Raw genomic sequence first — 23,924 nt, forward strand, 5'->3', positions numbered from 1 at the left:
GCCAGACCCTCCCAACCACACGTGGCCAGGCCCACTGCAGGTGGTGCTGGCTGGCTGGCTGGCTGGATGGACAAATGCTTCTGGAATAAGCTGGGCACCTATGATGCTCAGGGTGCCAAGACCTGCCCCTCCAGGGGCCAATCCCAGCCACTTTCAAAATTCCTTTTCAAGAAGGAGCTGCCAACCACAGGCCTCCTGGACCCTCCAGGACATCTTCATTCCACAAGGTGACAAGCACCAGTCCAGGTCCCGGCCTGCCACCCACCCCCCCGACCAGGCATCGTCTGTCTGCACCCCGCAGTGATGGCCTGACCACCTCCACCGTAGGAGGTGATGGCACCCGCTGCTTACCTTCTGCTGAAACACACCTGCAATGCACCAGCGTCTTGCAAGTAGAAGGAGCCCGAGTCTCATTCCACAGAAGCCCTGGCAGCGAGAGAACGCACCCGAGACAGCCTCTGTGCGATTCTGCTGCATAATCAGCAGAGAAAGAGAAAAAATGCCAGAAATAGCAAGCTTTATAAGCCCTCCTGACAAGTCTTGGTCCTCTATTGGCTGGAGGCCCAGCACCCCCGCCCCCCATCCCATTCCTATAAGGTGAGATGGAAAAACCTGTTATTTAACATCTTTTATCAAAATCCATCTCCTATCCCAATTTGGGCCTGAGTGCTCGGAGCTCCTGGCAGCAGTCTCCACACCAGGTCTCACAGAGTGGAAGGGGAGGCAGCCTTCCCCTCTCATGCACACTGCCCTGGGAGCAGGTATTGAGCTGGAAAGGCTTCTGGAAGGCAGCCTGCCAGCACCTGTCAACATGGGAAAGTTGCATGCCATTTCATCTGGCAATCAGACTCCTGAGCATCCGTCCTGCAGACATCCCCGTTCTGGGGTGCACGGTGCATGCCCACAGATGTTGCTCGTTACAGACAAGAACGAGGGCCATGCTCAATGTCTAGGGGTAAACAGATTAAAATGTAGCCATTCTGTGGGATATGATGGAATGAGGAAGGTCTGCAGGTGCTGACTTGGGAATGGTTGGGAGAAAAAGTCAAGGATGTGAGCCCATTCTTATAAAAACAGTTAACTCTGTGTGTGTGTGTGTGTGTGTGTGTGTGCGTGTGTGTGTGTGTGTGTGTTTGGATGGGCACTGTCAAAGATGCAAAACTGTGAACGGTGGTCACCTTGCAGAGTAGGAGAAGGGGGTATTTTCATTTGCTACTTTTCTCTTCTTTGTCTTCTTTTCTTTTCTTCTTTTTTTCTCTTCCACAAGCATGTATGACTTTGGGAATTTAAAACAAAAACATAAAAGTCTTCCTGGTTCCTTCCAGTCCTCTGACACCAGCAGACCAAGGGCCAAGGTCACCCATGCCAAGGCTGGGTCAGGTTGGGACAGGGCTGGCCGGAGGCACTATAGATCCCCCTGCAGTCCCGGTGGCTTTCACACAGATGCAGTTTAACTTAGGGCTCCCTGAAGAATGTGGACGCTGGAATAAGACAGAACTGGGTTCAAATCCTGCCTGTGCCTGCTGGAACGGTTACCTTCTCTGAGCCTTAGTTTCTTCATCTATAAAATAGGGACGACGGTACCTATTAAGTGCCATATACTGTGCCAGGCACTGTTAAACCAATTTCAATTTGGTTCAAATTGAACATGGAAATTGGATGTTTCAGAAACACCAGCGGCTGCTGAGGGAGGCTCACAGAGCTGAGCACGTCCAGGAATCAGTGACAGGAGTTCTGGGAATCATCTCATTATTCAATACTTATACAATAGCAAACTAAGTGACAAGGAGAAGGACCTGGGTAACAAATGGTGACAAAGGGGACTGACACCCAGCCCTCTGCATGAGGAGGGGTGGAGGGATCAGAATGGCCTCCAGAGAGGAAGAGTCTTGTGGCCATGCCTCTGCACCCCTCCCATGCTGTTCCCTCTGCCTGGATTGCGCTTGCCCAGACCCTCACACAACTGACTTCACAACCTTCACATCCTGCTTGGAGATCTCCTTCCTCCCAGAGAGGGATCATCTGAGTCACCTGCACTGAATTATTCTCCTCATAGCACACCCCTCCTGCCAATGGTTTCTGCCTATTTGTTTCGATGGTTTTCGTTTCTGTTCATTGTTCATCTTCCTCCCCAGGCTGTGAGCTCCGTGATGACCAGGACCCTCTGGAGCCTTGCTCATCTCTGGGTCTTGTGTGTCAAGAGGGCCTAGCAGAGGGCCTGACACACAGCAGATGCTCAACAGATAGAAATACACACTATCTGTAGATCCAAGACCCAGATCCCAGAACATGGAGCTTGTGTGAAGGAAGAAGGAATATAGATTCTGTACGATGATAGAAAGATGGAAATTTCAGACATATTGAAGATCTGGAAATACACACACAAAGCTGGGAGGGTGCTAGAAAAGCCTATCCATGCATGCTTCTATAGGCTTAAGATGGGAAAGGATGTTCTAGGCCCAAATTCATTAGCACACAGACATTTATTTCTTCATTGCAACACTGTTCATAAGAAAATGGAAACAAGAATAAAATCCATTGAGGGGTGGCCTGGGTTGCTCATTCAGGTGAGCATCTGACTCTTGGTTTCAGCTCAGGCCATGATCTTCGGGTCATGTGATCAAGCCCCGTGTCAGGCTCCATGCTTAGTGCAGAGTCTGCTTGTCCCTCTCCCTCTTATCTGCCTCTCTCTCTCTCTCTCTCTCTCTCTCAAATAAATACAAATCTTTAAATGTCATGCTGTTGGTGCTTTGAAAAACAGAATAAAAGCCATTGATAGGTATTGGTTAAATAGATCACAACTCGCCATACAGTGGAATACTATGGAGCCATGACAAATGATCTGCATTCTCTTGATATGCAAAGAAGCCCACCTTGCTTGTTGGATGTTGAACTTTCTAATTGGAAACCAGAGACTCCAACAGGCAAAAGGTATAACTGATTGCTACGAAGAAAGCGTGGAGGTGAAAAGCCTTTGATTATCATTTATTAATTCATTGACTCAACAGCATTCTCTGTTCCCTCTGCCTAGTCCCTACTCTAAGCAGGGCAGGGTTCCAGACAGAAGGGCCGTGTGTGGTCAGGACACTGTCCTTGCCCTCGAAGACAGCTCAGCTTATACATGTACATGAGAAATTAGTACATAAGGGAGACACTGCTCATGGTTAAGGGCTGCAGGGTCACCGGCTGAGGGGGGCTTCCCAGAAAAGGTGTCATCCGAGCTGGGGCTGGAAGGAGGAGTAGTGGGGTATACAGAAGGGAGGAAACACGTTGAGAGGCAGAGGTGGGACGACACGGGGCAGGTGCAGAAAGTCCCTGCATTCTCCACCAAACACTGAACTCCTATGGGTGGGAAAGGGGATCTTAGAACTGAGCCTGGGTCCAGAAGATTCTGGGCTTGATTCTGCCACTCATGAGCCAGAAAGAGGAATTCTGGGTTTGTGATGATGCCATCCCCTGGGACGTGGTCACAGAACAGCTTCCCGACCTGGACTCCCTCACCCTGAGAGTGCCTGCCCCATTAAACATTTGGGCCAAGGTACCCAGTGCAGGATGGAGGGGGGTCCGGCTCCACAGACCCTCTACTCAGTCGGCTCCCTCTGGGGTCAAGCCAGGGAGGGGCCACTGCACCTTGATGGAACTCAGCCTTTTTCAGTTTAGTTTTGTTTTTTTTATTTGGGGCATTCTGAGGCAGCTCGATGGTTATGGTTCCAAACAAAGAGAGATGACTCAGCTTCATGTGAAGAGCCGAAGCCTTTTGGGACAGATATTTCTGTTTGAAAACTTCTTTCTCGGCCACAGGGGCAGCTCTTCCAGGCTTCCTTGTTTTCTGGACGTTCAACTGTTCCCAGAGTGGGGGCAGGGACGAGGACCAGGCTCTGGGGGCCAGACTGCCTGAGTCTGAATCCTGGCACTACCCCTTACTCACTCAGAAGATCTGCAGAGAGTTATACCCTCTCTGAGCCCACATTTACTTAAGACTGCCTTGCAGGGTCTTTGTGCAAAGCCACCGTCCCTCACGGAAAGGGTCTGGTCCCACGCCTGGCACGAAGGGAGTGTACAATAAACATCACTATTAGTAACCAGAGCGACCTGTGCTGAGCTTCTGCGGTGCCTGGATTATCTCACTTAATCCTGCCAAGCACAAGGTCTCAGTTTAGGGCTGAATCGACTGGGGCTCAAAGCTGTAAGCTGACTTGAGTTTCCATCTCCCCGTTCAAGAGGGTCAGTGCACACACACCCCAGGCTGACGTAGGGGAAAGCTGTACAAGCTCTTTCTTCCCATCTGACTCTGTGCCAGCAGCCAAACGTACACACCCCCTGCCCACGGCCTTTATCTGTAAAACGGGGACAAGATTCTGAGGTTGTTGAAATAGTCTAGTCACGGCTTAATAAAAATAATGCCACGAAGGTGCTTAGAAACCTTTAAGGTTATCACTCCTTCCTCTGGGACAAGGAGTCAACAAAAACCCAAGCTCTTTATGTACAATATCCCAAGAGATGTGTAAAGCTCTTTGGGAAAACACCCTCACAAGTCGGGAGGAAACCCGAAAATGAGACAGAGGTGCGAGCTCAGGCAAATAAAAAAGAATTTTTAAAAGGGACTTTAAAATGACCCATTATCAAATGGCCACCCTGCACCAGAACATGAACTCAGGGTCTCTCAAACCTCTGTTCTGGAACAAATGTAAACAAACAAACAAACAAACAAGAAAAAGCCGATGCAGGCGAACCCACGGTAACTCGAGTGTCAAAATCCTTTCCATCCCCTTCCCCCGCATCACCCTGAAGGACATGCTGACAGAGCAACCTTAATAGTAACTGACTAATTGTAAACCCTGTGATTACCAGGGTTGATTTCCATGGTACTTCCTTTTACAGCGCAGAGAACCTCTCCAGAGTGTAATTGCCAAGTTCAATTTTAGCTCTGTCACATCCAACCATCGCTGCTAACTAAGGCGGCCGCTTCCTTGCCAGGTAAGCTGTAATGAAGTCGGCTCCCTGCTTAATTTCACAATATTGTGATGCCCCCGTCAGCACCTGTAAGTGCTGAGAAGCTCTGAGCTGCTGTTAAGTAAATCCCGCCCAAGGGAAGTGATTAAAGCTTTGTGCCTCTCGGGGGGCCTTTCTGGATCCTCCATCCACCGGGAAGTTGGGGCTGCTTAGTCCCATGCACCTGGTTGCCCAAAACGCCGGCCACCATGGGGTCGCACTGTGCACCCAGGCATGCCCGGGGCCCTGCCTCCCTTCCTCCTCCGTCAGTGCCTCCCACAGCCCTGCCAGAATTCCCACTCATGTCTGACTGCTCAGAGTCTCACCAAATGGCCCTCATACAGCCTCCCACAGCACCACGTGCTTTTGTGGTGTTAGGTGCAACACAACGTTTCAGCCTCGTTTTGTCACAATGCCCTACTGGCCTTGGTGTCTGTCCATTATGACGCAGCTGCCGCCACACACATGACTCCTGACTGGGTTCCAACAGCACAACTGTCCCCTCAGGTGATGCCAGGCTTGTTTGGCCTGATTTTGTGCAGACCACAGACCCAGAAATGGGCAGGAGCAGAGGGGTGAGGGCTGTGCCCTCTGAGCGCCCACTACTGGCCGGGCACACACCAGGTACTCTGTACCCATGTAATCCCCACGAACCACCAGAGCAGCAAGGGAGCAGGGGCACGGCCCCTTGTCTTATACTTGGGGAAACTGAGGTTTGAGACCTTCCATGAGGCTGGTGAGAGGAATTGCCTTCAGTTCCAAATGCCAGTCAAGGCTGTCTTCTCGTGAGGAGCTGCCAAGCCTCTTCCCCCTGGTCAAAGAAATCATCCAGTAAACCTATTTCCCTTTTTCACTCATCTGCCAGGAAGCCCGGAGCCAGCTTTGTAGGCCAATTTCAGTAACTGCAGAGCCCCAGGCCAACATACCTGCTTTTTTCATTTTCATTTTTCACCTAGAATTCATTCTATTTTATGTTTTCCTCGGCTTTAATTTTGTAGGTATTACACATACCTCTATATCTTCCTATGTGTTCTTGCCACTGAATAACCAAAAATAAACAAACAAGCACTAAAAGTGAGACTCCGAGAGGTTAGGCGGTGTCCCAAGGCCCCCCAGCGGGCTCAGCGGTGCTCTTCCTACTACTGTCTGACCCCAGCTGCTTCTTCCCCTCCTCAACCAAAAGCAGATTCTGCACATTGCTTCCTGCCAAGATCAACAGCGGGGAACAGGTCCTGCCACATCCACACTCAATTCCCAACAGGAGGTAACACTAAGAGGAGCACATGCTCTGTCCCTGGTACTGTTTCCTGCATTTACACATACGGCTTCTCAAGACAGCCCTGTTAGGCAGATGCAATTATTACCCCCATTTTACAGAGAAGGAAACTAAGGCACAAAGAAGGTAAATAACTTGCTGGATATGCACAGCTAGTAAGTGTCGTAATGGGATGGGGAGTAAGTTTCTGCTCACTGCAGTGTTGGCGACTGAGTCCCTAAATCCCTCGTTTTACAGATCAGAAGACAAGGTTCTGAGGGAGAAAATGTTCCTCCAAGCCTGGACTTTGACTATTAGGTCTGGATGGCTGCCGCTGTAGAGGGAGAAGCCAGGGGCTCCAGGAAGCCCCCCTCTCAGGGTCCAGCCAAGGCGAAGCCATGCTTCTAAAAGTGAGGATACAAGACTACTCCGGCCAGAGGTACACAAGGAGTTTGCTGGGCAGAAAGTTTTGGGGTCTCCAAGGCCACCGCCGCAGCCCCTCCGCCACAACCATCCTGGACCTGTGTGGTGGGACAGGTGTCGATACCTGGCTAGGCCCACACAGGGAGCTGACAAACACACTCCTCCCAGCCACACTGATGTCTGAGCCTCCGGTTCTGCCAAAGACAGTATGGAACTGAACTGTGAAGCATGAAGATCTGGGTTCATATCCCAGCTCTGCCACTTATTAGGTGTGACCCCTGGGTAAGCATGAGCTTCTCTGCAAAGTGGGCTATTGACGCCACCTCCTTGCTGGGTGTCTGTGGAGATGCACAGCCCACCAGCCCCGGGCCCTCCCTCCCAGGGGAGGTTGCTGTTTCTGTGCCTGCCTCCAGCCGCATCCTGGCAACTCCCCCCAGGTCATCGATCGAGAGATGACGGGGGAAGGAGAGGGCAGGGAGGTTTGCTCCAACTTATCTCACTCGGGACATGCTTTCTGGGACAAGACTGAAAAAATTAAGTAACAAAATGTGAGGTGGACTAGAAACCCAAAGTCGGGACTGATCTTGCTAGAACTGCCAAGGCTACCTCCGGCAGGGAGGGAGGGCTAGCAGAGACCCCACGGCTTGTCCCACCGCTGGTGGAGCATCTGCGTCTCCCAGCCGGCTGCAGGATGGGCTTCCGGCCCATGTGATGCATCCCAGTTACCACGGTTTCGGTTTGTTCTGCGGCCTGGTAAAGAGGAGCGCATTCTGTCCTCCGGGCCCCTGCACTGTCCTGGGCTGCGCACAGGCAGGAGCCCGCGGGCCCGGAAGAGAGGCTCTCAGATTACCTCAGTCCCACAGGCCCCTCGCCACCTGACCCAGGGTGGATGGGGGCAGGCCCTGTTTTCAGATGAGAAAACCAAGGCCTGAGGCTAACAGCACCTGCCCAGAGTTTCATGGTGAAGCCACAAGGAACAGGAATTCAAACTCGGATTTGCCTGGCTTGTCCTATTTTTCCAATTCTGTGCTGGCTCACTTATGATCATTATTCTGGCTCCCAGAGACCTCAGGCCTTTTCTAAAGTGGCACCCCCTGAGATGCCTTTGGGAGCCTGCTGACGGCTTGGGGACATCGGAGGCAGCTCATGGGAGTAAGCTGGTGGTTCCCCAGGGGTCTGGACGCTCAGGTCCCCACACCAGATCTGTCAACATCCCCAGTTCATGGTTCAAAGATCACTGGCCAACAGAACTAAATCCAAACCCTTACTTAACCCAGCACCCCAGGCTCACCTCTCAATCCTACATATCTGACCTCTCCCTCAGTGCCTCCTCACCCTTTCCAAAGCTCAACTCCCTCCTCTTCCACAAGGATCTCCTGGATGCCCACATGAGCATCAGTCTCTCCCTCGTCCCAAAGCCCACCAAGCCCAGCCATCCTGTGTATAACCTGCTCACGAGGTCTTTCCCCACCTCCCTCCTAAGACTGGGTCACATGGGCACTGCTCAGGGGACATCTATGAACCAAAAGTTCCTTTTTCAGGCCAAGCATGCTGACACTTAAAGGGAACTGGTATTTCAATCGGTGCTCAAATGTGCCAAGCCTCTCCTTCCACAGGGCCTTTGCACATGTTGCTCCACCTAGACTGCCTCCCTTGCCCCACATAGCGACCTGTCTTCCTACAGCTCCCAAAGTTCCCTCCGACCCTCTGTTTCCTGGCCACACAGCACCTATGCAGCTCTCCTAATCAGCTCTGTTATGTTCACATTCTATGTTTCATTATGTCATTACATATCTCTTGTTCACCCTGGAAATCCCTCCACAGGGCCTAGCACACAGCAGGTGCTCCATAGATGTTTCTTGTCAGCCATGGTAGATTACAAAGATGACCACGGGTCCTCCTGTTTCTACACACGTGCCCGCTGCACAATGATGTCACCGCTCCTCTTATCAAGAGATGGGGTCTTTTTCTTCCCACCTTGAAGCTGGGCTTAGCCACATGACTTTACCTGGCCACCGAGACCACGACAAATGGGCCACGAGGAAAAGCTTGAGAAGCATAGGTGCACTAGAGCACCTCACTCTTGAGGTGCCAGGAGCCCCGAAACACTAAGTGAAGGAGCCTGCCAGCTGCTGGAAGAAGAGGTTTGGGGGAAAGCTGGGCCAGCAATCAGCCAGCTCCCAGCCAGCAACCTGCCAAGTGCCACACAGGTGAGCGAGGCCATCCAGCTGTCCGGGAACCAGCCACGTGACCACAGAGGCAGGAGGGGGCCTTGCAGAGACCAGCCAGCCCAGCCCAGAGAGCCTTCCAGCCAAGCCACAGCATGTCAGCTAAATAAAACAGCAGTTGCTTTAAACAACTAATTCCGGGCGGCTTGTTAGCACAGCAACGAGCAGGAGCTGACAGAAGACCACGGGCCATGATACGCTCACAGCAAAAGAAAAAGGGTCTGGTCTATACAACCTCAAGTTCAGGAGAATGCAAGCCTCTCGGGAGAGGCAAAGCAGCTGGAGGGGGAGGCTCAGGCCACTGGGTTTGAACCCTACTGTCCTCGGACTTTGGCTTCAGCCTGGACAAGGCGGGCACTCACCTCTGTCTGCGATGGGAACAACACATCCTATGGCAAGTCTTCTAGGATGGTTTGAGTCTCAACAGGGAACACATGTGAAAAAGGCTGGTGTGGAAGGGGAGGCAAAGGAAGCCAAAGACTCTGCACGTGGGAAGACAAATGTTGCAGAATAAAGATCACGAATTCGGAGCTAGACAGATTCTGGTTCCTGATTCACTCTGCTACCTGCAGGCTGTGTGACCTTAGACAAGTTTCTCAACCTCTCTGAGCGTCTGGAGTCACCTGACCAGGTGTCAGGTGTCTGTGACGTGGTAAGAATGATATGTAACTTGCAGGACTATTGTGAGGATTGAGGAAAACAGTATGCGGACACCTGGCACATAGTAGGTATTCAATAAATAGCAGCTCCTCCTCCCTCGCCACCCCAGGCTCTCCCGTACCTCTCCCATTTCCCTCTTAGCCCTGCCACCCCCACTGGGCAGTGACGGTTTCCAGGTTTGCTATCAGCATCTTGTGCCAGGTGCCAGGTTGGGACTGTGGCTTACATAACGTCATGAGAGAGAGAAAGAGAGCAGTTCACTTGAAGAAGGAGAAAGAGCTGGATGTTGCCAGCTTTGACTGGGGGAGAAAACTCGGGCCGTGGAGAAGACAGTAGAGAAGGCTGAAGAGGATTCAGACCAGAATCTTCGGCCTCAAAGTCTTGACACACCCAGGGCCCCAGCCAGCTTCCTCTGGGATACCTGTCTGTGGCCCTTCCTCCCTTCACCTCCATGGCTCCCGCATGCAGGAGGGAGGGAGGCAGCGAGGTGGGGTCAGCACGATGGCAAGGCCACCAGCTCTCGCCTACACTGAGGTTGCTGGCCAGCAGTGTGATTCCAGAGCCTCTGTGCTAAAGCACTTACACCAAAAGTAGAAGCCCCTCTGCCCCAAGGACTCCAAATGCCAAGAACATGGTCTACAGAAAGGGTCCAGGATGGACTCCAACCCCCCACCCTAGCGCGCATGCACACGTGCACACAACACACACACACACACACACCAAAGAAGCTGATCAGGGAAGACAGACATATGGGGAAGAGGCCCCAGTGTGGGGGCGGGAAGAGTCCTAGAGCAGAGAGGTGCAACACTGGATTACTCCCCTTGCAGGGATCATACCGCCCCAAAGCCCTCCAGGGCTCCCCACTAGAGGACCCAAACTTCATAGCCTGGCAGTCAGTGCCCTTCCCAAACTGCAGGCTTTGCCTCCCCTTCCACACCAGCCTGTACCCATCCGGACAGCTATGCCCCAGGTCCCCACACCACCCTTCCCTTGGCCTTGGCCACACACACCCCTGCTGGATGAGGTCATGGAGGTCGAGAATAGGGGCCCTTGCAAATAGGTTTGCATTCCAGTCCCAGTGTGACCATGGCCCAGTCACCTGACTTCTGGCACCTCAATTCATCTGCACAGCAGGATCAGCATCTACTCCAAGTGTGGTTGTGAAGATTAAATAAATAAGTAAAACACCTATCCCATGATAGACACAAAATTAATGGCTCTTCTGTTCTCCCCTCCTCTATATGTCCCCATCCTAAACCTTCTTGGAAGTCCTGGCTAAATGCCTTCTTCTGCCAGGAAGCCCTCCCCGAACACTGCAGGTCTCAGGGATTCTGTCTCTCTCCATCCCCCTCCCCCTTCTCTATCCTTCTCCCTCCCGCCTCTCTCTCCCTCTCCCTCCCTCTTTCTCTTTTTGTCTCCCTCTCTCCCACTCTCTCTCTCCCTCTCTCTCCTTTCTCTCCCTCTCTCTCATCCCATCTCTTCCTCCCCCCTCCCTTTATCCCTTCTCTTCTCTCTGCTCCCTCTCTCCTCCCCCTCCTTGGGCTCGAAGTAAGAGTTGTCTTATCTGTGCAGACCCCCACCTACCCACCCATCCCTACCTGCAGGCTCCATCACAACGTAGGGATAAGGACCAAGGACCAATCATGACCAAAACCATGGGAGGTTGCAGCATCACGAGTGCCCAGAGAGCCGAAGTGGCTTACCCAAGGTCACACAGCAGAGTTCAAACAAGAGTCAACAGTCCTCCCTCCCCTTCCACATTCTCAAGGCTATTCTCAGACAAGGCTACAGTGTGTGGATGCTGAGGGGGTCCCACCCAGATCCCCCTCTCCAGGTTGTGCATCCATCCCCCAGGCTGTGAGTGCTAATGCCCCCTCCTCTGCAGAAATCCCCTTGGCTGATGGGAGAAAAGAAAAGCACAGGAAGCATGGCACCTCTGCCTCAACACTCCCTGAGGAAAGCTCCCTGAGGAAGCTGATGGCCTGTGACTGACTGACAAGGGTGTGCAAAAGGCCACTCCCAGCCCTGGCCTCAAGATGGGACCAGCTCTGGAGTACTGCTGTCCCTCCTGGGCTCCTCGTGGGATCGGGCTGAAGCAGGTCTCCGGCCGAGACCCCCTCCTTGCTCACCTCCTCCCCCAGCCCTGTCCCAGTGCCCCCATGCCCCTCTTTCACAAGCATCCTTGTCTCAGGCTCAGCTTCTAGGAGGCTCAGCCTGACACAAGGCCTCGTTTCTCAAATTGTGGTCCACTGACCAGCAGCTCAGCATCTCCCAGACCTCGTTAGACCTGCAAACTTTCTGGCCCCATTCCAGGTCTCAGGAATCAGAATCTGCATTTTAACAAGGCCCTGTGTGATTTGCATGCACGTTAAAATTTGAGAAGCTCTGGCTTAAGGTCGGTATTCACCGGCCAACTGTGGGGACCGTCCGGCCAACATGGCAGTAACAAAATGTGTCCATCTGTAGCAGCAATCTTACAGCTTATGTGGGCATTATCCAACCCTGATTATTCACTGCAGAGGTAAGCCAGCACCCCAGCCACCGGTGTGTCATCCCCATGGCCCATGCTCTGGTGAGGGCAAGTTCCATGTCCTTCTGGCTTGAGCTCCAACCCCACACACCTTACTTGGTCACCAGAATTCTGCTTCTCTTTGGAACTAGTCTGGCATCCACATTAGTCAATTAAAGCCTTTGCCTCTACCCCTTCTTGAGGAGACTCCACCCCCAACACCAGACGGGGTTCCCCAAGGGCACGCCTGGAGAAGATGCTAGAAAGAGGGGTGGTTAGAATTCTCCAGGGCCCCGAGGGACACAGGGAGGGGGAGCAAGGATGCAGATGTTTCTGCCTTGGAAGAAGAAATTGCTGGCTACCCTGAGTCAGAAATCCCTCTTCAGAGGCCCCTCTCCAGCCAGCCCAGGGCAGGAGTCCCTCATCCTGGTGTGAGCCCCTCAGAGTCCCTCTACGGGGATGTCCATGACCTTTGCAAAACTAAAGGCAATAACCAAGTCCTATGTGCTGAACGGACCCCGGGGCCAGCCCCGGAGACTGCGATAATCCAGACGTGTGTTTGGACAGGAGCACCCTGCAAAGCTCGGTCAACGCTGCCTGTTGCCTGAGGAGGGAAGCGGTTCACCTTTTGCTAATCGTCCTAATTCATTTTTTATTACCAACTTTCCTGTTTTCTATTTGCCATCTGATTGAAGATATTACCAAAGGCATTTAAACAGCGTCAGGCCGTACCACAATGGCAAACATAACTCTTTTTATTGAAATCTGAATTAATATACATATAATTCCCTGATCACAAAGACCTCATGGTCCACATGTTAGACATTAAGTGAAGGCAGGTTTGACAAGAGGCACAGATACAACTGAAGGTTTTTCAAAAAACAATAAGCCACATCAGGAGGGTGTGACAGAACAGGCACTTTCTCGTGCTGCGGGGGAACATGGGTGACCCTTCTGGAAAATGGCAGGACAACCTGAATCAAGAGCCATAGAAATGCTCACCCCTTTGGACCCAGGGGTTCTGCCTTGGCCCATAGCCAGCAGCCTGGGTCTTTCCACAATGGTGGGAATGTTCTTTATCTGCACAGCCCAGTGGCTGTAGAGGGCTGGAAATATGGCTAGTGTGACTGAGGAATTAAGTTTGATTTTATTTGGCTTGATATTAAATTGAAATAGCCACACGTGGCTAGTGGCTATCATGTTGGACAGGACAGCAGGCCATCATGGATTCTCTCCTAAGCCATATCATCACCTCCGTCTGTCCTCCTGCACCCACTCTTGCCCCCCATCCAATGTTTTCCCCCAAGACAGTCACCAAGATTCTTCTAAAAATGCTCCCACGGCCCTTGGGACAAAAGCCAAGCTCCTGGACACAGCCTTCAAGGCCTCCCAGGGACAGAGAGCCCCGCAGCTCTCAGGGAGCCTGAGATGATCCAGGTGCTGGAGGGGCAATGACAGCAGCGGAGGGGACAGCAGTGAAGGCCTCGCCAAGGGGGTGGCACTGGAGGAGAGAGTTAAAAGCCTCGTGTGTCGGAGTCTGCCAGGTAGGGGGCAATGCTCAAACCAGATGCAGAGCAGCACATGGTTCTCCCATCGACCCCTGCCTTCCTGAAGCCGGTAATCTAGTGACAGGGGTGGGGCATGAACAGTAAACATAAGGAACGGGCCTATTATACACTGTGAGAAGAGAAAAGACAAGACGGGTAAGGGGTTTCTGGGGGACCCAGGTGGGGTAAACAGTTTGCAGCACTGAATCTTTAGAAAGAAAAGTACCCAAATCAACACTGTTCTTGAGTCTGCATAGTGGGAGAGTGGCAGGGGCTCTCCCCCATTCTCTAAACTTTTTGGCAAGTAACATAATCTTCATAATTTACAGTTTAATACAAAGAAAGGGGTAATAACTCTGGGAGAGAAGTCACCAGAAAAATCCTGCTTGCTCAACAGAAATGTTCCCACAAGCTGGAGATTTTGTTATCTCTGAAGGCCAGACTGACTGTGCCCCAGATACCCCAACACGGGCAACTGAGATTGACACCTCCCTCCTGAAAACAGCAAGGTCACCACCAGCAGGAAGATGGGAGGTGGACAAAACAGGGAGCTGAGGTCTGCCAGCCCTTGCCCCCGAAGCCAAACGCCAATTAAAATCCACTTCAGCTCTCCTCGTTGGGCTCAGCTGCAGGTGATGGTCACATGTGGTTACAACAGAAATTCAGACTTGTTAACACCTGCAGGCCTGGGGCACCTGGCTGGCTCAGTCCATAGGGCACGCAACTCCTGATCATGGGGTCGTGAGTTCAAGCCCCATGTGGGCTGTAGAGATTACTTAAATAAATAAGTAAATAAAAATGTAAGAACAAGACACTTGCAGGCACCAGACACTGCCTCTCATGTTTATATGGTTAATCGTCCTGACGACAATGTACAAATAAGACAAGGTAGGCCCAGAGACAACATGATTTACTCTCAGAAACACAGCCTAGGATACGTTAGAGTGGCCATCTCTGGAAAATATAACCTCCACACTGAATCATTCATTCTTTCAACATCTTTTTAGCGAACACCTACTACAGAGACACCACACTAAGGTGCTGGGGACTCAGTGGTAAAGAAAACAAACATGAGCCCCAGTGGTCTGAAAGGTGGAACAGACACTCAAGTTGTCACATAGATGCATTGAGCAATGGGGGGGAAAAACACTAGAGGTTGTGACGGAAAATAATGGGATAAGCGCAGTGATTAGGAGGTTGGAGTCTTTGAGAAGGCACAGAAAAATGAGCAGGAGCCAGCCGTGTGGAGAAGGAAGGGAAAAATATTCCAGACAAAGGGAATAGCTTACTCAAAGCCCCTCAGCCTAAAAAGATCATGGTAGGGGAGACTGGGGAGGGGAGGGGACTAGAAAACAGGAAGAAGGCCAGAGTGGCTAGAATGGGGTCAAGGAGGGAGAGGCTGGCTTTGCCATATCCCCAGCAGGGAGCCGGGTGCCTCAGACAGAGCAGCTGGGAGTAAGACTGGAAAAGCAGGCAGGGGCTAGATCACAGCAGGATTTAGGGACCAGAAAAGGCATTTGATGTTATCTACACACCAGGGAAAGCCACTGGAAGGTTTTAAGCAGAGGTCTGATTTAGGTTGGTAAGAGTTCTCCAAGCCATAACAGAGAGCCATTGAGTGGTTTTTGCCCCTGGGAAATGACAGGATGCAACTTACACATCAGAAAGATCTTGATCGTGGCCCGGCCAGCTCCTTGGCTCATCCTGATGTATGACTTGTGGCCACTGGATAGTAAATGTCCTCAAAAGCTGAGCATCCCCAGCTGGCATGTGGGAGGTGGCCGCCTTTCAGGAAAGCAAGACAAAGCAGCAAATGACAGGATGTGTTGACAGAGCATCGGATAGGCATAAGGCTGTTGGCAGATGGAAAATTGTCCCAGAGAACGCCTCAACAGGGTCGTGGCTTATTGTTAATGTCGAGCCATTAGGAAAACACAATTATGTGCTTCACTGATACTGTAAGACATAATCTGAGACAGGGTGCAAACACTGAGTGCTTCAACCGAAAAAAGAGGGAAGGCAACGAACAGAAGAGCCACTGGAGGAAACGCCTGCCTCGCACAGGTGGGTGGCCAAGCCCTCCAGTGTGTTTGTTTGTTTTCACTCCTTGTCTCCTGTCTCTCATTTAAGGGCAAAGTTTGGCTCTTAGGCATCCACAGACAGATTTGGAAAGGAATTATAATTAACTATATTATAATTAACTCTCCCAGGTGCTTAAACATACATTATTATCTCATTTAATTTCATAAGCAGGTAAACACTGGTAACCCCGTTTTGTAGATGAGGAAACAGGGGGCCAGAGGTATTAAGTGGCTTTCCAAATGCCCTTGCTCCCCTTTCTAGCTTCATCTCTTGACACTCTGGTCCCCTCCTATGCCTTTGTACATGCTGTCCCTTCTACCTGGAATGCTTTTCTCTACCTTCCTCACCTGGCCAATTCATCTTCAAGCACAGAGCAAGTGTATCCTCCTCTGGGAAGGCTTCCTTGGCTATGCCAGTCTGGCCTGGTAATCCCATACCCATTTGGAGTTCCTTATTTTCTCCTATCTCTCTAATAATATTGTGGCTCCTCGTGGGCAAGGACCAGGTCTTAAACACCTGTTCCTGCCTGGCATCTACCACACAGCCCTGCATACAGCAAGCAGCGAACGTTCTTTGCTTGGCTGAATGAATGAACGCACTCTTTGTAAGTTGCAAAGCCGGTATTTGACCCCAAGCCGATGTGACCCCACAGCATATCTCTTGGCCAGAGTTTATGTCTGTGTCTTACACAGATCAATCAAAAAACATAAACAAGCATGGAATATATTCCAACCACACGGAGGACTTCCTTCATCCCTCCAAAAAGATCCTGAAAAGCACCACTTCTCTGGAGAAAGCAGGATGTTGTCTATGGGGGTAAAGGGTTAAGTAACTCCTTTTCCTCTCTGCAAGAGAATTTCACCTTTGTTAATTGTCTAGCATAACTCCCCTGGAAACCTGATGAAGGTAAGATGTTAACTATGTGACTAGGCAACTCTGCTTATGGTAAAAATGACCCCTGACTGGTAAGCTGCATCTGGACTAGAAGTAACTATAAATAAATTATAAATATCTGATAAAGAAACTGAACTTTAGATTTTCCTGAGTGTAGTGACTCTTACAACTGATAGGCCCCCGGCAAGAAACCCTGGAAGGAACAGCTGTTACTGGAGTTATGGGTCCTTTGGGGAATAAGGCTTCTGAGCCAGGATGACTTCCAAAACCACCCATCGTGGGGCTCATTCCCTTGCACCTACACTACAGTCTGCGGGGGTGCTGGGCAGCCAAGAGAAGAGCTGGCGGCCACCTCCGTGGACTGAAGCAGGGGCTGTGGCTGGAACTACTCCTGCGGAGGAGCAGATCCTGTGCCCTGCTGGCACGTGCTGGGTCCTGCCCACCTCTGTCAATGACACAGGGACCAAGTGTGGCCCATGTGTGTCCTGTGAGTCTGAATGTTTAACTGAACCTCACAGAGTCCCTGTGGGAGAACAATGAGAAAGAAGGGAACTGATCCGGAGAGAAAAGAAACCATCCCAACCAAAACCACCACCTATTCTGAACTTGGAAGCTCCTGAGACTCTACTATTTGTACCATTTATAAAACACACAAAAAAACCTGGGAAGGAGCCTGTGTTCGCTATCCTACAGAGGGCCCAGGTGACTTGAACAGCAGCTAGCTGCAGTAGTGAGGGAGGGCATGATGTACATGATCTCCCAAGGCCTCACCACAAACCTGGGATGCAGCTGTGGTTATGTGAGAACACTGGAGATCAGAGAAGTTAAACGGTAGATCCAAAGTCACACAGCTTGTAAGGGGCAGGATATGAAGCCAGGCACTTGCACTGAACTCAAAATCACACTTGAATCCACTATCTGGTTTTGCCAAACAATTCACTTACAGCTCAGGTGAATGTACAGAATAGAAACAGGCATGGGGGTTGGGGTGAAAGGGCCTCCTTAAATAGTGTAGGTAGCACCCACGAGGCACTCAGTAAATATTCGCAAAGTAAATGAGCAACAAAAGGCCCAGGGTCCATATTCCACATTATCAAGCTCCGTTTAAGTCAAAACAGCAAAATGGAACAATAAAATTTATGCATGAGATTGACCCTGGGTTATACTACTGAGTTGGATTCATTTCCAACAAGTTTCTAAATCATCCCTGCAAATTAGGCCCAACTTCAAGATAAGCACGTTTTAATTAGCTGTAATATGAAGGCATTCTATTACCAAGTGATGTTTAAAGTTGAAAACCAAGGCAGAAGGCCCAGCTGGGAATCCCCTGGCCCGCAGAAGAGCCAATACATTAAGAGTAAACCAAGGGGCAAGCTGATCCCCTCTTCCATCCCTGCAGAGGCTGGGAGCTCCGCCTGACACCACAGAGCCTGAAGGAGAGAGGAGCAGAGAGAGCACTCTCAACTCCGGTTCAGCCAACCAGTTTCTCTGCTACCTTTTGTAACATGACCTCCTTGGACCTCAGTTTTCTCACCAGCATAATGGGGACATGTGTGCCTGGCAGAGTTCTTATAAAGACCTAATGAGATGATATGAGAATGAGCCTAAGATGGGTAAATGCACAGCAAATAAATTTGTGCTTATTTCCACTCTACTTTTCTCCATAAAATGGCACAAAATTTAAAAATAAAAATCAGTGAGAGGGGACTTTTTGTTCAAGATGGCAAATAGATATACACTTTTTGCCTCTCCTCTCTTCTAAACAACGCTAGAATGGAAAGAAAAAAGATACAGAACAGAACATACACATACATATATATTAATAATTCAGATAGAGGGACGCCTGGGTGGCTCAGTTGGTTAAGCAGCTGCCTTCGGCTCAGGTCATGATCCCAGCGTCCTGGGATCGAGTCCCACATCGGGCTCCTTGCTCATCAGGGAGCCTGCTTCTCCCTCTGCCTCTGCCTGCCATTCTGTCTGCCTGTGCTTGCTCTCTCTCCCTCTCTCTCTCTCTCTGACAAATAAATAAATAAAATCTTTAAAAAAAAATAATTCAGATAGATAGATGGATTAAAATAGAATAACTCAAAAAAACAAAATCAAAAACAAAAACATTAGAACACAAGAAAGGGCTGGGGATCGGAAATACTAAGAGTGCTTGGAAGTAAGCAGTCAGACTGACAAAGAAGCCTATCACCTCCAAGGCACCAGCACCCCAACACAAGACCTCTGGAAAAGCTATTATCCTAACTGAACCCCAGAACATCCCCAAAGGCAGGCAGCAGGAAGCCCTGGGCCAGGGACATGACTGGACTTTTGTGCTAGCCTACAGACCTTGGAGAAGCTGACTGTTAGATCTGCCTCCAGGCTAAAGCCAGGGAGAAGAACTCCAATTAAATGAGAGATGTGCCTCAGGGATTCCCCCCTGTCGTTAGCCATGAGGCAGGAAAAACAAAGTGAACCAGTGCCCTTGGGTGATTGCCGGTCTACCTGAGAAACAGATGCCCCAGCCTCAAGTGAGCTTGTCTGTCCCCTGCACTAAGAGAAGTCTCCAGCTTCAAGTGTCCTCCCACAAACCATACCCAGGGCACCCAAAATCAACATTCACATTGCTTATCCACAGAATCGTGGATCTCACAGGCATTGAGGAAACTCACAACTACAGAGCAGATCAGTCTAGACCTCTGTTTACAAGTAAATGTCAGTCATGAGTCATCAGGCATTTGTAGAAAATATCAGCATAAAAAGAGGCCTAATGTGAACAGAACTAACTGCCAAGAAAAGAGCTAATGCAGGAAACAGAAGATAACTTTTTATCTTCTGTATTATAATCTTAAAAAAACTCAAGATATTTACATATACTTAAGAAAAAAGGAATGGGATACTCTGATACAAGATCAATCAAGAAACAATACAAAATTCTGGGAAATGAAAAGGTGACAATAAACTTACTGGATATGAACTAAAGAATGATTATCACTAGAAGTATTTCACCCAACTCCCTTCAGGGGTTAGCCCTTGGGAGAGGGGCTTGAGGGCAGTGGGGAGAGGAAATGAGAATGAATGGGCCCTCCATGTTTTCCTTTATATCCTACTATATTTCTGTGTACCTTACAAAGAATAAAAACAAATTTCAAAAAAAATATGGCAGGACTCAAGATAAAGTGGGAAAATGACAGAAGACTGAAATGAAATTGGAAGTTAACAAGCAAAAGACATGCATGGTATCTTATGATATAGCTACAAGGGACCTACTCATTTACCTCCAAGCTTCCTGGGAGCCACTGAAGACGATGCGAATAGGACAGGCATGGACAATGGCCAACACTGAGGCAGGGACCAGGTGAAGGGCCTCTTGTTGAAGCTGTGGCAGGACTCCAGCCCAAGGAGAAAGCCATGGTCCCCTACCCAGAGCTAACTCACTTAGGCACGGCCCAGAAGCTTCTCAGAAATCAGTGTGGAGTCCTCCCCGTCACACAAGAAAGTGCATGACATCTCAAGAGAAATTCCTCGGCCACAGAAAATTCCATCAATTATCATTTTTCTTCATTCTGACCTAAGAAGCAATTATCCTACAGTGCTCATTCCCATCATGAGATAAGGATGAATCCTCAGCAAGTGACTCAGAGTCTTTAAAAATCACCAACATGCTGGCCCTTGACTTCCTGGGACCCAAGAGGAGGAAGTTTTCTCCCTAAGATGCATCTCCCTGAAAGAGGCACTTTGGTGCTCCCCTTCCTATGCATTCATCCCCAGATGCCAGGAATGTCACAGCTGTTCCCCTGCACTGAGAAATTCTCTGCCACAGGGAGCTCCCTGGGACAAGGAGTCGCACTGATGCCAATGACTGCGTGTCGTGAGAACCAAGACGCACAAGCAGTTCCCTCGCCCCAGTTTGGGACAACTCTGAAGTGACCATGTTCCAGGCTAGCTTCTCCCCCCACCCAATGCTGCATCCCTTACTCCCTTCCAGGTACACTTCCTGGGAACTTCCTCCCAAATAAACCCTCCACAGACAATTCTCCATCTTAGAGTCTGTTTCCAAGGAAGCCAATGTAAGACTGTCTCCAAGGTGAAAGACACTCTCCCCATAACCTATATGGGGCCTGAAGAACTCAGGGGTCTCTGGGATATATGACCATGTCTGAGCCAAGGCTACATGGCCTAGGCCAGCAACACATCCCCGTTGTCCAAAGCCAAGGGGGGAAAACCTGCCCACATCACAGTCTAGAGCCATGTTCTCCTAAGTGTACTTCCCAGGCCAACAGCATCAGCATCACTTGTTATCACTGCACCTTTTCAGCCCTTCCCTAGAGCTACTGAGTCAGGACTTCTGAGAGGGGCACCCGGTGATCTGTGTTTCAATTGCCCTCCAGGTGATTCTGAAGGTTGAGAAGCAGAGCATCCCTGACTACTGGGTGAAATCAAACACAAGACATTAAATTTTTCCAGCAGCAGAAGACCAAGAGACAGCTGCGGACAAAAGTCTGATGATCCAGCAACATGAGACATTCCATACTCTGGCCCACACCTCTGGCTCCGAGGCACTCCTCTACTTACAACCAGGCCAGCTGGGATGGGACATTCTTTTGACAATCTCTGCTGGTGTCCCAGCTCCCCTGTAGGCAGGCCTTCCTGCCTTAGGCTGGCCGTACCCACAAACCACCCTCCAGGTGCCCCTGTAGTAGCTCTTCCCTCTACCTAGGACACTCTTCCAGGAATTCTACATGCCCCCACATAGCCTGCCCGGCGTTTCCTTTAAGACTTTGCCATGTGAGGCCCTTCTGCACCCCTGGCACTGCCCCAGACAATTAGATATTTAATTATGACTCTGCATTTTCAGCCATGTTACAAACCCACACAGCCTTCCATCTAGTAAAGTTTCCCGTTGAGTGGCTGAGCCTTCAGGACAAGGCTGGGTCCCCTGGCACAGAGTAGGAACTCAATCAGAAGCTGCTGAACATCTGAGAAGCCCAGCAGTAAACGGGTAATTACACATTGGAAAACCCCAGGCTTGTTGCTCATTCTAGCAGGTGCCAGAAGTTTGCTGTTCTACTGTAGCAAGTTGAAGCATCAGGATAATTGATCAAAATTTATTATCCCGTGTTATACAGCATGTTTTCGCTAAGAGATAAAATTACAATTTACCACGACTCATTAAGTTAATAATTACTTACCATATGTTTTTATGGCTGCTCCCAAACCACATTGAAAAATCACTGTGCAGGTTTTTGGTCCATGTAAATAGAATGACTACCAACCACGTGGATACAGAATTTACTGACAGGGAGACGCTGGACCAAAATATTGAACAGGTAGCACAATTCTAAAGCTTCGCCCTGCTCATCCCCGTGACTCTCTAGGGTAGCTGCACCACATTTTCCCGGTCAGTGGTTCTCAAACAGGGGCGCTTTTGCTCCCCCAGGGGATACCTGGCAAAGTCTGGAGACGTTTTTGGCTGTCAGGACTAGGCAGGAGGTTCTCCTGGCACCTAATCAGTAGAGGCCAAGGATGCAACGACACATCAGATGATGTACAGGACAGACCCACCCTCCCAAAACAAGGAATTATCGGGTCTGAAGTGTGAACAGTGCTAGGGCAGGGAAACACTGTTCTAGATCAAAGAAAACTTCCATAAATGTTTCTTTCATCAGAGCTTCATAGCAACAGTGTGAGGAAGACATTGCTGTCCCCTCGCACAGATGAGAAGACTGAGGTGTGGAGCGGTTAAATGATGTGCACCAGGTCAGCAGCCCACTCCAGCGAATGGTGCGGCTGCAATTTGAAACAGTCTCCTCTGCCTGATAAACCCAACTCCCCTCCCACACAGATTCAAGAAGGAAATAGACGCCAAGGAAATGAGCAGCTCTCTGTTAATTCATGAGGCTGGACGGTCCAAGTGGAGACTGCTTCCAACCGAATGCAGAAGAAATCAGATCCAGAGACCAAGGCACGGAAACACCTGCTGTTGGGAGGACCCTTCTCCTGCAGCAGCTGGGACAGTCAGTCCTCCAGCATCCAGGGCTGAAACAGGTTCCCCCGCCTCGTAACTTTCAATTGTGCAGCTCTTCATGAGTAGAAATGAAAGCGTTTCCTGCTGGGGCCACATGCAGTATATGCATGACTTCCAACCTCAAGGCAACCCCACAGGGGAGGTGTTGCTGTACCCATTTTGCAGATGGGGAGACGGAAGCACAGGGAAGTTAAATAACTTGCCTGTGCTGATGATGGTGAAGGCAGCATGCAAACCCGGTTCTGCCAGGTTCCAGAACTTACACAGCCTTCACATCTTGCAACTAGTTCTAGGAAATGAGAAAGGCAAAACAGCTGGCCCTATGGAATCACACAGGGCTGGCAGTCCTGCAGGGGGATTCCTCGTCCTGTAGGCAAGGACTCAGCTGCTCTTCCAGGCTTTCTGGCTGCTCTCTGTGCTGGGCTCTGTCCTCTGGTCCTACTTGGGCAAGCTCCTCTGGGAAAGACAGGTCAGCCAAGAGACTCTTGGCCCCTGCTCTGCCCTGGATTTGATGTGCTCACTGATATCTTAAAAGAGCCAAAGAGATGCTTAGTTCCTGAAGCTACAGAGGAAAACTGGCAAGCCCTGAATTCATTAATGCATTCGTTCATTCAGCAAATATTTATTGAGTACTATGTGCCAGGCCAGCTCTGGGAATACAAAAGCAAAGATAGGCACCGTGGTTCATGCCCTCTGAAGCATAGGAGGGCACATCTCCTCTGAAAGTAGCACCCTCATCCTTCCTGGGGGTACTACACTTTACAATTATAAAAGACATGCCCAGGCTTCGTTCATTACTTCTCCTTACCACAGCTCACCATCTCACTAGACTGATGTTCACAGATTTGCTTTCCCTTTGCCAAGAGGGAAACAGAGGCCCAGAGAAGGTCACGGTCACGCTCAACATCACCCAGCGGACTGGGGGCAGCAGTGCCAGGCCCAGGCTGTGGCTCCTGACATGCATAACATACAGAAGTTTGGCCAAAAGGACCCTCAGGACAGACTAGGGGAGGGGCTATGGGAAACACATTTAGACAGAAAGTAAAGAAGAGCTGCCTCCCATCCTCCAGAGTCCCCGGAACCAGCCATCTCAGCTCAGAGCTCACCTGGCCCAGGTCCGCCCACGGGTCCCACCCACAGCCACCTGTGTCCCTGCAGAAAGAAGCAGTGGGGACCTCAGCCACCAGAAATGCTAAGCAGGCCTCATAAATGTTAAGTAGAGGTGAGGTGGGGACAGCACCTCCCACCCCTTGGGTTTTCGTCCCAAGGAGGCACCGATCATTCACTAGCCGGGCTTGTGTCGATCCCATCAAGATACAAG

At 50.3% G+C, this 23,924-nt stretch overlaps 1 protein-coding gene across 4 annotated transcripts in view; it reads right to left on the reverse strand.

The window, feature by feature from the left end:
• The window catches only part of LOC111141674 (TOX high mobility group box family member 2), a 126,928-nt gene that overhangs the window by 98,814 nt on the left and 4,190 nt on the right, over window positions 1–23,924 (reverse strand). For 2 of the 4 annotated variants that reach the window (XM_022494421.1, XM_022494419.1), the window contains exon 1: window positions 352–477. The exons of the other annotated variants lie outside the window; for them this stretch is intronic. In XM_022494421.1, the coding sequence (XP_022350129.1) occupies window positions 352–477 (126 nt within the window). Of the gene's footprint in view, window positions 1–351; window positions 478–23,924 lie in introns of those variants that run through there. 4 annotated transcript variants of the gene reach the window in all.

This window comes from Enhydra lutris, unplaced genomic scaffold (genome assembly GCF_002288905.1).
Source record: "Enhydra lutris kenyoni isolate GAN:26980312 unplaced genomic scaffold, ASM228890v2 scaffoldscaffold6, whole genome shotgun sequence".
Classification (NCBI taxonomy): Eukaryota; Metazoa; Chordata; class Mammalia; order Carnivora; family Mustelidae; genus Enhydra; species Enhydra lutris.